At 39.6% G+C, this 13,481-nt stretch overlaps 1 protein-coding gene across 8 annotated transcripts in view; it reads left to right on the forward strand.

The window, feature by feature from the left end:
- THRB (thyroid hormone receptor beta) overlaps positions 1–13,481 on the forward strand; it is a 374,142-nt gene that overhangs the window by 296,577 nt on the left and 64,084 nt on the right. For all 8 annotated transcript variants that reach the window (XM_012435513.3, XM_064378613.1, XM_012435514.3 and 5 more), the window contains exon 4: positions 2,935–3,195. In XM_012435513.3, the coding sequence (XP_012290936.1) occupies positions 2,935–3,195 (261 nt within the window). The remainder of the gene's footprint in view (positions 1–2,934; positions 3,196–13,481) is intronic.

A 13,481-nucleotide genomic window follows, 5' to 3' on the forward strand; every position in this document is an offset into this window, starting at 1 on the left:
CTCGGCTCACCGCAACCTCCGCATCCTGGGTTCAGGCAATTCTCCTGCCTCAGCCTCCTGAGTAGCTGGGATTACAGGCACGCGCCACCGTGCCCAGCTAATTTTTTTTTGTATTTTTAGTAGAGACGGGGTTTCACCATGTTGACCAGGATGGTCTCGATCTCTTGACCTTGTGATCCACCCGCCTCGGCCTCCCAAAGTGCTGGGATTACAGGCGTGAGCCACCGCGCCCGGCGCCCCCCTGTTCTTACAAGGATAAGAATCAAGAATCCTCCTTAAATAAATTTCTGTTGAGTTTTCCCATGACCCAACCGGGACTTCTCAGTCTCCAGGTTTCCCAGCAGTGCCCAACCAATAAACCTGCCAATTAAGCAGCTGAATATCATTATTGCGAATGTAATTACAGACAGTAATTATGAGCTTGTAAATGCCTCCCATGAATGAAGCCCTTTTCCCAAATCAACTCAGCTGCTTTTCTTTGGAAAATGGAAAGCAATCCTATCCCTTGCCTCACCCCAAGTGTAGCCTCCCCTGCTTAGAAGAAACCCCCTTCTTGCTGGCCCAAGGAACATGCCAAGGAAGCTTTAATAGGCTGCACATTAAGGGGAATGTCCTCTTGGAGTGGAGCCCCTTTCAGCGTCTCTCATCCATGCACTTTTTCCCTAAGGAGTAACGACTACCCAGTTTGACTGTATTTCTTAATTTCTGTGGGGTCAAGGGAATTAATTAATACCAAATTTTAGGAATTTCTGCAGAAAAATCAAATCTTAAAGGCTTTTCAAAATAGTGTAAGAACTTTAACATTATTTAAATTAAGCTTTGTGAGATGCAATTTGCTGAGGATTTAGAGTCTCTAAAAATAAAGCAGACACCATAAAAAACATGCATGGTGAGAAGACTTTTCATGTCTGTAGAAATAAAATCAATCTCATTCGGCCCGGAATTAACCCTTGCACTCAGTAACTTTATAGCTAGCTCATGAAAACCTCAAGCCCTTATGGATAATGGTACTTAAATGAGTTATATATGGATATGTTTAGCTCCAAATGCAATACAATCTTTCAAGATCGCAATCTGTTGTTGCCTTTTAATGGATGTGAGAATAAGTGCCAGTAATTGCACCAGTAGCTAGCACAGTTGAAAGTGGTAGAAGTCCAGATCTTTCTGATTTACGATGCAATGAATAATGCCATGTAAACTCTGAAAAGGAAGAATATATGTTTATTTAATGTACCTAATACAATGCTTAGCACAGCCCTTTGCTTAGAGTGAATTTTCAGAGCTCTTCTCTGAATAAGACCAAATGTTACACCCAAAAGCTAGTACAGTACACAGTTTTTAAAAGGAGACTTACTGCTTACTGGCCAAATTAAGCTATATTTCAAGTCACAGCATTTCCATTTACTACAACAAAGGAATCGTGTTGATTATTACTTTGTTACTATTGTTCATGGTTTTCTCCTGAAGTAGAAATACAGTGTGCATAGGCATTGGAATTGTCTCATAGTAATATGAAAACCCAGAAGGGTAAATGCAATTTTCAAAAGTGACTGAGAGCAATTTACACTTTTAGAAAAACCCTCCTAACCAACATTAAAGACATCTGGTAGCTTTCGAGAGGGTGCTTATGAAAACCTAAGGCAGTAACCCTCATGTTAAATATTTTAAAATTCACTTTAAATGTTTAAAAGTCAGCTTAAAATTCACTGTGCTATGCACAGGTCAGGATAGACTTGTATCTCTAAGCACCAGGGATCTGGGTATCCATGGTCTTTATGGTAATTTCAGTGTTGAAAAATATTCAGATATAAATTATAGTCTTTTAATCACCATATATGATCACTTTAAAAAGACTGCATAAACTCTGAAAAGGAGGACTCACACATTTATATTATATTTTTTCTAATTTTGACAAACAGTAGCTTAAGAATTTCTGAAAATATGGATGACCAGATGGATTATGTGTTTTTAATGTGTACAACATGCATACAAATATGTGTACATATTAGCTTGCACATTTGTGCTCTCTATATCTGTGTACAGTAAAGATATTTAAGGAAGTAAAATTTGCCTCCAGGGAAGGTTAGTGTCAGAAATTTTTCATCATATTATTACATTTTTTCCCATTTTCTGTAGGCCAGACTCTCAAGTCCCTATAAATTGAATTAAATATATATGTATAATATACATAAATAATTAACCAGCTGTACGCCAACCAAAGAGATTTTAAGCTCATCATTCTATCATTTGGGCTCTTAATTTGTTCCACAGCTAAAGCGCTATCTGCTTTCCTTATCTGTTCTTATTGCCAACTTGGGACTATATAGAAGCCCTTTACAAAACTTCTATTTGTAAGATCCCATTGTTTTCTTGTTTTTATTTTTTTTCTTTTTGAAGACCATCGGGGCAGAAGGTGGTAAAAACAGTTGCCACTGTCGGTGTGGCCACGTGAGCACGTCCCACTTAAGTAACAGGGTGTCCCTCAGGTCAGCTTGTGATAAAACCCAAGTCAAACAAGGCTGAATCCTGGGTGTTTTATGTCCTAAGGATCTGAAAAGTGTTCACGGCCAGCCCTGACCCTCAAGACCTCAAATGGTCATCTAAGCAGTAACATAAATTGGTGTGTAAACTTGCTCCTGGGCCATTGCTGTGGAAGTGGGGCTGGCGAAAGTACAGCCTTGCCATGCAGGAACTAATGTCTTTCTAGGCATTTAAAATAAGGGGGAATGTGTTGATTACTCCAACAGGCAATCCAACTGAAGTGGCTAAATGCCCAAGGCTGACAAATTTTGCATCTTATCACTGCCGTCAAGTGGCATGTGAATACTGTCAGCCCAAAAGAATTGAGAAACAACTTGCCTTCCAAAACTCTGCATCTTAGCAAAATCTTGACAATGCCAACAGCTCGTCATCTCGTGTTTTTCAACCCTTTAGAAAATGGCCTTACAGCCTGGGACAAACCGAAGCACTGTCCAGACCGAGAACACGACTGGAAGCTAGTAGGAATGTCTGAAGCCTGCCTACATAGGAAGAGCCATTCAGAGAGGCGTAGCACGTTGAAAAATGAACAGTCATCGCCACATCTCATCCAGGCCACTTGGACTAGCTCAATATTCCATCTGGACCATGATGACGTGAACGACCAGAGTGTCTCAAGTGCCCAGACCTTCCAAACGGAGGAGAAGAAATGTAAAGGTAACCAGATTTTTATTAGCCATGTGAAATTTTTATTTCACATGTTTCAACAAGGAAAAAAATCCTGTTGTAGTTGTGTACTCCGTGGTCTACATTTCTCTTCCAATGTATGGTGTCCACGTGTTTTCTCCAACTGTTCTTTTACTAGGCGTCATCATCTTCAAATCTTCTTTTAAACGTAAATAAATAAGGGGAATCCAAAGAAAGGCAGTTCATTTCAGTTTCACATTGTGCTGGGATACTTGGGGTGAAGACATTTTTACTTCTCTAATTAGTTGAGGGGTTGTTCGTTTTGGCTCTAATCCTATTCTTGGGTCTGAGTAGAAACAGGCATCGCTGTATTTTTATGACATCTTGCTTTAAAGTGTGTCTGTGCATGTGTACGTTTCGTTTCCCAATTGTGCCAGTAGCTAATGGGATCTCAGTGCCTACCTTTAACCCAGACAATTCATGCTCAAACGAGAGGTTTTAAGTTGTTGTCTTCTACTGTTTAAATCCTTATGTCATCATCCTGAAAGGAGAGATTATGGTGTTAGGAGGTTGTCACCTCATAAGGCAAAAAAAAAAATGTTAAACTGGCCTAAGTTCCTGATTGCATTAGATTTAACTGTTCTTTACCTCAGGTCGCCTCCATCCTGACAGATGTCTTTCTGCTGATCGCTTTATTGTCTTAGGGCTCCCCAAAATCTTTGCTTCTTAAATCAATTTATGTCTTTCAACGTTCAAGAGATCAATCTCTATCTTTAAATGTCTAAGTTCATGTAATTTCCCATTCTTTTTCAGTTTAGTTGTTTTTTTTTTTTTAAGTTGGGGGAGGTCTATTTAGTTTTTCTTTAAGGATTGTGACTCATGGTAAAGTTTTAAATTGTGTTTTGAAAATCTCGCAATCATATACCGATATATAATAATGAAAGTTTGCAAAGACTCCCATGTATAATCTATGAAGGACTTTTACAGTTTTTCTACTTTGAACGTATACACGATTATATTTATCCTTCTTGCAAAAGAACTGGTCTTTTGGTCTTCTGACAATACTTTGAAAGCTCCTGAAAACTACCAGTTTACCTCGGAAATTGAGTGTTTCAGTTGGAAATAGAGTTATTCAAAAGTAATAGTGAAATAGCATTATGAGGTCTGATTTGAGTGCAGTCAAAACTATACATGTCCCTTTGGAATCATTTGTATTTGGACTCTCTCTCATTTGAGAAATTGAGATGGCTATTTAGAAAAAAGCAAACTAAAGTTTTTCAAAGGAGTCAGGATGTAGGACATGTGTGTGTGTGCATGTGTACACGTGTGTGTGTGTGTGTGAAATACATTTGCTTGTAATACAATTGAGATTTCGTCTTAGCATATGTGACCAGATTATATCTCCAAATTTTATGGGCTGGCATTAAAGCCATGTCAGTTTACAGTGAAATGCCAACAAGAAACTCTAGCATCCTTGTGATCTAATAATGTCATAAACCCAATTTGATTCTCTCACAATTGATACCCATATTCATTCATATATTTATTCATGGAGTCCATCTATGTCTCTATCATTTATAATAAATCTTGGCCTTACATATCTAGAGTTCCCAACACTACACATTTCAGTTTGTTGGCCATCTTAAAAGCAAGAGGAAACAGTCTCTATTTGGATACACAATGCTTAGTAGAGTGGTTAAGACCACAAATATTTGAGACTGAGCTATTTGAGCTAGAATCCTAGCCCTTCTACTTTCTGTCCTTGAGCAAACTTACATGATTGTTAGTACAATTAAGTAAGATGATGTATTTAAGCATTTAGCAAAGTACCTGACTTATAGGTCTCTCTGAATAGCAGCTATCATTGTTGTTGTGATCATTATTATTAGCTATGCATCATTAAATCATATACATACCTTGAACTGTGCTATGAGCCTGGTAAGGAACAAAGCAAGAGGAGAATTTCAGATGGATGTGGGGTGGGGCATGAGGTTTCAGGGAGGTTACAGTTGATAATTCATTCTGCATTCATTCAGCTCTCTTTCACTGAAAGAGATGTAATAAGAAAATATAATTAAATTATTAAAATCCTTCCTCAAGATTCTAATATTAACAGGAAAACAACTAAAATAACTGTCCTGTGTTTTCCAGAGTAACCACCAGGGTCCACCTTGACATAGACATGAGGCCTTGGTTCAGCATGAAAATGCCACCAGGAAACCTATGTCATCATGGCCCAAGAAACTTATAAACTAAATATCATTCATTCAAAATGGGCACGTGTATTAAGTCAGGCAGCAGTGAGTCCAGGACAGCAATAAAATTAGGCAGCCTTTCCTTGTAGAGTTGGTTCTTCTCCATCTGCTCTGTTCATCAGCTCTACATTGTTACTATGAAGAGAGTTCTATTTTGATGTTTGTTCATGTTGGGCATTTATTTCCTAGCTGGCTGTCTATCCCTCAAGCATGCTTGACATCTCAGTCCTGGGCTAGTAATCCATTCATTCGCTCATCAGTGCTTACTGAGTATCTACTGTATAGAGGATATTATCCTTGATGTCCAAGCATAAGAAAATGGCAGCAGGGCCAAAAGGACATCCAACTAACCCTATTTCAAGGACCCCAAGTAGAAACAATAAGAACAAAATAGTCCTGAGGATACAAAAGTTAATTCTGCATGACAGGATCCAAAGAACAAATTGACTGAAGTTGTGCAGTGAGCCCATCTGCCAGATCAATCATCATCTAGCAGGCTAGACCAGTGCACCTGTAAGTGTGGTCTGGGGACTGGGACCCTTCTACTGATGCAAATACAGAAACTGAGAGTAAGCTTTAGAAACTTTTATAGCAATTTGGCATTGCCACTGGCATTCAAATGTATGATCAGTGAATTCATCTCACTGAACAGGATAAAGACAGTTGGCTGTTGTCAAACTTGCCTGGTCAGTCACGTGTGGCTTGAACTGTGTAAAAGTCTTGTGCAGTAGAATCATGTATTGGTCCATAATGAACCAGATTTTTAAAATAGTCTTTCACTTCAAATAGTTTGGAAATCACTGATTTATATTTGTAGTAAACTTAAATATTGTTTCTTTAGGCTTATTTTTGGTAGCTATCTAAGATTTTGTTTTTCATTTTGTTCTGGATACTGCTTACTGCTTTTTTTTTTTTTTGGAGATGGAGTCTTGCTATGTTTCCCAGGATGGAGTGCAGCACCACAATCTTGGCTTACTGCAACCTCCACCTCCCAGGTTCCAGCAATTCTCCTGCCTTAGCCTCCTGAGTAGCTGGGATTACAGGCACCCACCACCATGCCCAGCTAATTTTTGTATTTTTAGTAGAGACAGGATTTCGCCATGTTGGCCAGGCTGGTCTGTCTTAAACTTCTGACCTTAGGTGATCCACCTGCCTCGGCCTCCCAAAGTGGTGGGATTACAGACATGAGCCACTGTAACTGGCCTTACTACCTTTATTTTAATCTGTATATACCTATACTTCTATCTGCTGCAGGTATCCTAAATGAATTAATTGGTAACACATTTAATTAGAATGAGAGCTCTGGAGCCTTTACATTCTGTCACAGGGCCCACAGTTTGAATCCGCTGGAGTATCAGAGGCTATTTTAATCAGGAGCAAGTGACCCCTTCCCTTCTGCAACTCACCCCACCCACCCACACCCACTCTTTCCATGCCACACTTCTTGTTAGGCATTAAAAGCACTTTAATCACAATTTGAACTGATTGCTCAGCATGAGGACCACATCCTACTGCCTGTCCTCCCCCTCCCTTCCCAGTCTGAGATGATATATCCAGTGCTACTGAAAGTGTGGTAGCACCAACCAGTGGCACTAGCAGAACCTCGAGTTTGGTAGACATAAGAATCTCAGGCCCCACCCAGACTACTAGTTGGAAGCTCTAGAGAGGGATGCAGCCATCTATGTTCCCGCCAGCCCAGTGCAGATTCTTAATACCTGGAAATCATGACCTGTTTGAGAATACGCTTAAAAAACTTGTAGCACAGGAAAAGATCTGCCACCTGGTGGGCACTTGGGGAGTGTGCATGTTTCTTCCCTTACTGACTGCATGTGGGGAGCTACTTGAGTCCCTCCATTCCTGGTTGGGCCTTTCTTTGGGCCTGGCTTATCTCAATTCCCACCTGGAAGGTCTGCTTAGTCACTGCCTTATAGCAGATCCCCCTGGGTCTTGAGCCCCTCTGAGAACCCCACACTGTTTGACTGGGGCCCTGATCCTCCCTTGAATTCTTACAAGGCCTCTCCCCTCTGCCCTCTCATGCCCTGCTGTACTTCTCTCTGGGAACCCCAGGGTCCCCCCAGTCCCACAGGGATGGGCTCCAGACAGATGCGTGGATCCCTGACGTTGGACCCAACCAGCCCTGCTGAACCCAGGCAGTCAGGCCTCTATACTTTGATGTCAATCAGGGACCTTCCTGAAACACTGAAACCCAAGGGAAGAAACAAGGCAGGGACTCATCCTCACTCCCTGGTGGACTCAGCAAAAGGACAGCAGCAATCAATCAGTGATCTCACGGAAATGTCTCTGTGCTTAATATTTTTAAAACTGATTCTCAGATACCCAGGAAGGCAAGAGGGAATGAGCCAAAATAATTTTAAGAACAAGTTATTTTCTCTCATTATAAGAGCCTATATGTTCACAGTAGAAAAAAAGGTCTACAAATTTTTTAAATTGCAAATAATTTTTTTAAATTGGTTGAAGTTCTATCCCCCAAGAGTAAGCACTATACATTGTTATTATATTTTGATCTTTTCTCTATGCATGTCTATTTTTTATAAACCTGGGGTCATATCAGGCATGCCATTTTAACCTGCTTTTAATGCCTAACAATATATCATGAACATTTTCCCACATCATTAAATATTCTTCTGAGTCCCGACTTTCATTGGCTATAGATTATTCTTGCTTGTAGACATATCATAATTTATTAAACCAGTCCTCAAGAATTAGACAAGTTAAAGTAATTTTTTTAAACAATATCTTATGTCAGCAAAAGGGAAAACTATTAACTCATGCTTTTCATAAAGACAAAAAAATGAATCAAATCAGTGATGACAATTTCAAATGATGTACCATCCTCATTTACCAAGATAACAAAGTGTTCCCAAAGTTGGAGACATAAATGCAAGTCATTGTGTGCATTATAATCCTTCACGTTAGACATTCACATTTTCAGCAGATGATTGCTATCTTTGTCCTTAAGTAAAATACAAGGATATCGCCAGGCGAATGAGTATTTTAGAAGGCGGAGGATTAAAAATCTTGAGCCCTTCCCCAGTACCATCATCTGCTCCATCCATCTCTGCTCTCCACTCTGCCCCACTTACCATACATCAGGATCTGCAGTGCCAGCTGAGAGTGCCAGTGATTCATATACCTTAAGGGCACTCTGGGAACCTTAGCAATCAACATGAAAACAATGGCTCTCTTCCCACTTCTGGCATATGTCAGATAGCTATGTGATTTGGTACTTCAAAGGCAGGGAAGAGTACCACATAAGTATACTGGGGCAGACAGAAATAGAAGGTCAAGGGGAAAAACAGCTACCAGTGAGAGTGGAGGGAATTAAAAAACTGGAAACAGAGCAATGTCAAAGGAAGGTGGATATCAGAAATTCACTGAGATGCAGCAGAGAGCAGGGGATGGACCACCCCATGTTTTCCAAGGCCAACAGAACAGTGTCTGTCATGCCGAAAGATGCAAATGAGCCCCACCATACCTCTCATCATACTCTGTCCCAGGGAAACACTCCACAGGGCAAAAGTCTGTTCAAAAGTGTTCTTTGAATCTTAGTTTTTGTTACTGATTAACTGGAAGCAATCTGAATGTCTGTCCACTGGGGAATGTTCCAATAAATTGTGGTAGATCCAAAGCATTCACTAGAAAAATTAAAAACAGATTTTTTTAAAAGAAGTGATTTTAGGAATGTTTAATGAAAGTAAGCACACATTAAGAATTGTGTAATCCCATTTACAGCATTAAAAGTCTTTATAATTGTGTGTTTACAAGTGTGCATAGAAAAAGTTCCCAGATACACATCAAACTTGTTTCAGTAGATACCTTAAAAAGAAAAGGGTGAGATAAAAAGGATTAACTCCATAAGCAACCACATTCAAAACTCTTTACAAGAATGTATTAATGAATATTAATGAATGTATTAATGAATAATGATGTGTGTAATTTGTTTAATGTTACAATCATATGCTTCACGGTTAGGCTTAAGTTGATGTCTTGCTTTTTAAATGATCAGCTCAGGGAAAATTTTTTAACCTCTGTAACCCTCAGTCAACTTAGTTTTAAACAGGGGTATAATATCTAGCTTTCAGATTTGTGTAAAGATAAAAGATATTTAAATGAAGGTTATTTTTTAAAAAAAGATGAAAAGCCAGGTGCAGTGGCTCACGCCTGTAATCCCAGCACTTTGGGAGGCCGAGGCAGGTGGATCACTTGAGGTCAGGAGTTCGAGACCAGCCTGGCCAACATGGTGAAGCCTTGTCTCCACTAAAAATACAAAAAAAAAAAAAAAAAATTAGCTGGATGCGGTGGTTTGCGCCTGTAATTCCAGCTACTCAGGAGGCTGAGATTGCACTTGAACCAGGAGGCAGAGAGTGCGGTGAGCTGAGATTGTACCACTGCACTCCAGTCTGGGCAACAGAGTGAGACTGTGTCTCAAAAAAAGAAAAAGAAAAAAGAAAAAAGATGAAAGGTAATATGTGCAAAGCACCCAACATAGAGCCTGGCACTTAGGAGAGACTAAACAATGATAACTGTTCTTAGAATGTAAACACACCTCTTAGCCTTGTGCCCACCTCCTCCAGTTTTTGCCACCCTTTCTGACCTTGAAATCCATTGAACTATATAAAAATAAATGAAAGGAAGCAAAACAAAACATCATGTACACAGCTCTAGGAGAGGCATAAACAGTTGAAAAAAGAGTCCATAGCAACCCAACCAAAGTATTTTTTTCTTTCATACTATTTCAAAATTTTAAAATTTAAATAAGAAATCAAGGGGAAAAGGAAGTCACTGAACTGAAATTCCAACTCAGGCAATCTGGCTGTAGGGTCAGAGCTCTCTCTACTGTTATAATCCCCTATGACTCTAAAGGGTAAGAATGTTCCAGACCCAAAGGAAAGAATTTGGAACCGCAGAGGAAATAGTGATCTTCTGTCAGGTAAAGATGCAGGGCCGTCAGACCTGCTGTGATGGGAGTAGTAGGGGTCAGCATGTATCTATTTACACAGTCTGAGGTCATATTCTGATGCTGCCACTTACCAGCCATTGAAACTTGGGCAAGTCACTTAGTTTGCCTGAGCCTCAGTTTTCTCATTTGTAAAATGGAGACCCTCTCTCATAGAATTGTGGAAAGAAACACACTCTTAAATGATCTCATGGGACACAGTGAGTGCTGAGTAAATGGGAGTTATTACTCTTACAATGAGGCAGAAAGACTATGAGAAGCAGATTGGGCATTAGGAGTGCAGAATGCCCATGTAAGAGTAACCAGTAAATTGTGACTGACAGGATTGAAGTTCCTATAGCCAGGAATATTATGGACACAGAAGGAAGAGAATCAATAGCCAAATCCCTTGACTCTTCTAACAGGTAGTTTTCAGACAAAATTAGATACAAGTGGATGGCTGATGGACCTTGCATTGAAGTTGGAAAGATATTGATAGGAGGGTCAGCCTTACAAAGACATCGTAGGTGACCACTAGAATCCAAGTCTTTCCCTTCCCCAGGACATCTCCTACAAGTTGCCCTGAATGCTTGTAATTCTACCATTGCCCTTTCATTGTGGTCTTTCAGAACACAGACTTACTAGCTGGATATCTTGTCAAGTCATTAGCTTCTCCAAATGAATGAATCAGATAAAATTCCCTTTACTCTTGACAGGGTCCAATAAAGACAATGTAAAGAATGAGAATAAAAGGAGGCCATGAACAAGGTAAGGATAGCAAGGGATAAGACAGAAAGAAAAGAATAATAATAAGGAACAGGACTGCCAAGTAACACTGTGCAGCTTGTCAGGTTGTGAGCAGCACTCACCTCATTGTCAATGCTCTAAAGACAAACATCACCTATCTCATTGTCAAGGCCTGACCCTGAGCATAGGTTTAAACTACAGAGTTTTCAGCCAAATCTAGGCAAATGTGTGAATGCCATGATGATGATAGGCTATCAAGAGATTCCCAAAAGCCTCACCTTACATTAGCTGGCCTGCTGCGTCGTGTCTTAGGGATGTTGACCAGCACTTAGTAAACACATTGGAGAATGTTTAGAACAGATGACCATTGGTTCTTGGCTTTGACACTTAACCAGCCATTTCACCTTGGCTAAATCAATCATTCTCTCCAACAAAGAACATAGTCAGAGATTAATTGACCACAAAGAAACCAAAGACATGAATCTACACTCCATTTTTAAAGTGGCCTTCCTCCAGTATGATAATCATATTTCCCCTTGTGGGGAAGACAAGGCAAAATACATTAAATCATTACCAGCCCCCTAAAACAAGCTATGATCATCCTGAAAACATAATAGCAGCTCCAGGATAAGTTAGGAAATCAGTTGCCTTAAACCATCTCTTTCAGTGTCCTTATTTCCCTTGAGGACATCTTTTCCCAGGAACATAGGAGTCTTCGGGCTATCCAAACCCATTTTCAGTTCTCTACAAAGTCTAGGCTTCTTCCCTCTTCAGTTTCAGAAAACAGTCTCATTTTCCATAAAAAAATGTATTCCTCTGAAGGTGTTGGTGACCAGTACTGACTTATATCCTTACCTCTCCAGGGCAGGGAGGCTTTGGGTTTTGAGAACCCCTGGAGATGCAGTGACCTGATGCCAAAGGTAGCCTCTGATAGTGGCATTGCAGACTAAGAAGCATGTACCCACGGGAACCGTCTCACTTGTGCTTATGACCGGCCCTGGCACAGGGCCAGTTTCTCTCTCCAGTTACTCTATTCTGTGGCTAATTCTAATTGTGAACTGTATTTACAGATTGATCTTTCAGTTATTGGCCAATTCAGCCTTCTTGACTGAACTGGAACAAATATGACCCTCTATCCACACTGTCAAGGTACCAGAAATTCAGAACCAGCTAAGCTTCTCAAATAAGATTGGAGTCAGAAATCCTCCATGGTCCAGAGCTATTCTCCATGGCACTGACCTGACACAGGATTATTATATATTGTGAACCTCTATCTCCATGACATTTGTCAGTATTGGCTTATACGAGGGACTTGGCTTTATTAAACTTTACTGCCTCTTAAAATACAGAACTATGCTGCACCTGTACCTGTTTAACTCAGTTATCTACATGATAAAGTCACTTGGCATTTGAGTAAGAATATCATGTGTGGGTTGATGGTTTATTAGTCTATGACTGGCAGATTGTACCCCAACCACCCATACTTGCCCTAGACGTCTAGTACAGCTGTAAAGGCCATACTATTGTAAGTTAAGCCTCAGGACTAATGAAAAGATGCGTATTCAGCTCTTTGTTTGCCTAGTTCTGGAAATAACTTCTTATAATAAGACTAAGATATAAAACTAAAGGTCAAAACTGTGTAAGTAAAAGAGGCTACTGCCCTTTAAGGGGAAAAAATACATGTTAATTTTTGCAGCAATTTCAATTGAATGGGTTTCCAGGGAAACAGGTACTTGCAATGGGTTCATCCCACTTAACATTTATGACAAGAAGTAGGGAATTTCTTTCTTTGTATCTTTTCCTGGTTACACACGACATGCTCATTCTTAAATTTCCTTTGAAGTGATCATTCTATGCTTGAGTCTTATTTGTTCTCCCCAGAAAAAGAAATGAATGCCCATTCTACGATTTGTAAGACTTTTTGATATCAGGAATATAAGCCTGGTGATCACTACTAGAAAGTAAAATTACATGAATCAATCTGATGAATCAAAAGCCACTTGGTTTTACTTGTTTTATGGCAAATCTGCTTACTTTCTGGGTTGGATTCTGTTTCTAAGAGTTGAAGTGGGAAAATTTAATTGGTGGCAAAGGACCACCACATCTTCAAGGTTGAGTAAATTGTATGTTTTCTTGGAAGAGCTCCTAAGGCAGACCTATAAATTCCTTTTTATATTTTGTTTTAAATTAATCTCAGGTTTACCAAAAAATTGTAATAGTGCAAATAATTCTCATACTCTTCACCTGGCTTCACTAATTGTTAACATTTTACTATATTTCTTTCATCATTCTCTGTATGTGTTTGTTTGCATATATACATATTAGTATTATGCTATTTGCAAACCATTTGAGAGTAA

Source organism: Aotus nancymaae, unplaced genomic scaffold, assembly GCF_030222135.1.
Source record: "Aotus nancymaae isolate 86718 unplaced genomic scaffold, 86718_ANA_hifiasm-v0.15.2.pri h1tg000019l, whole genome shotgun sequence".
Taxonomy (NCBI): domain Eukaryota; kingdom Metazoa; phylum Chordata; class Mammalia; order Primates; family Aotidae; genus Aotus; species Aotus nancymaae.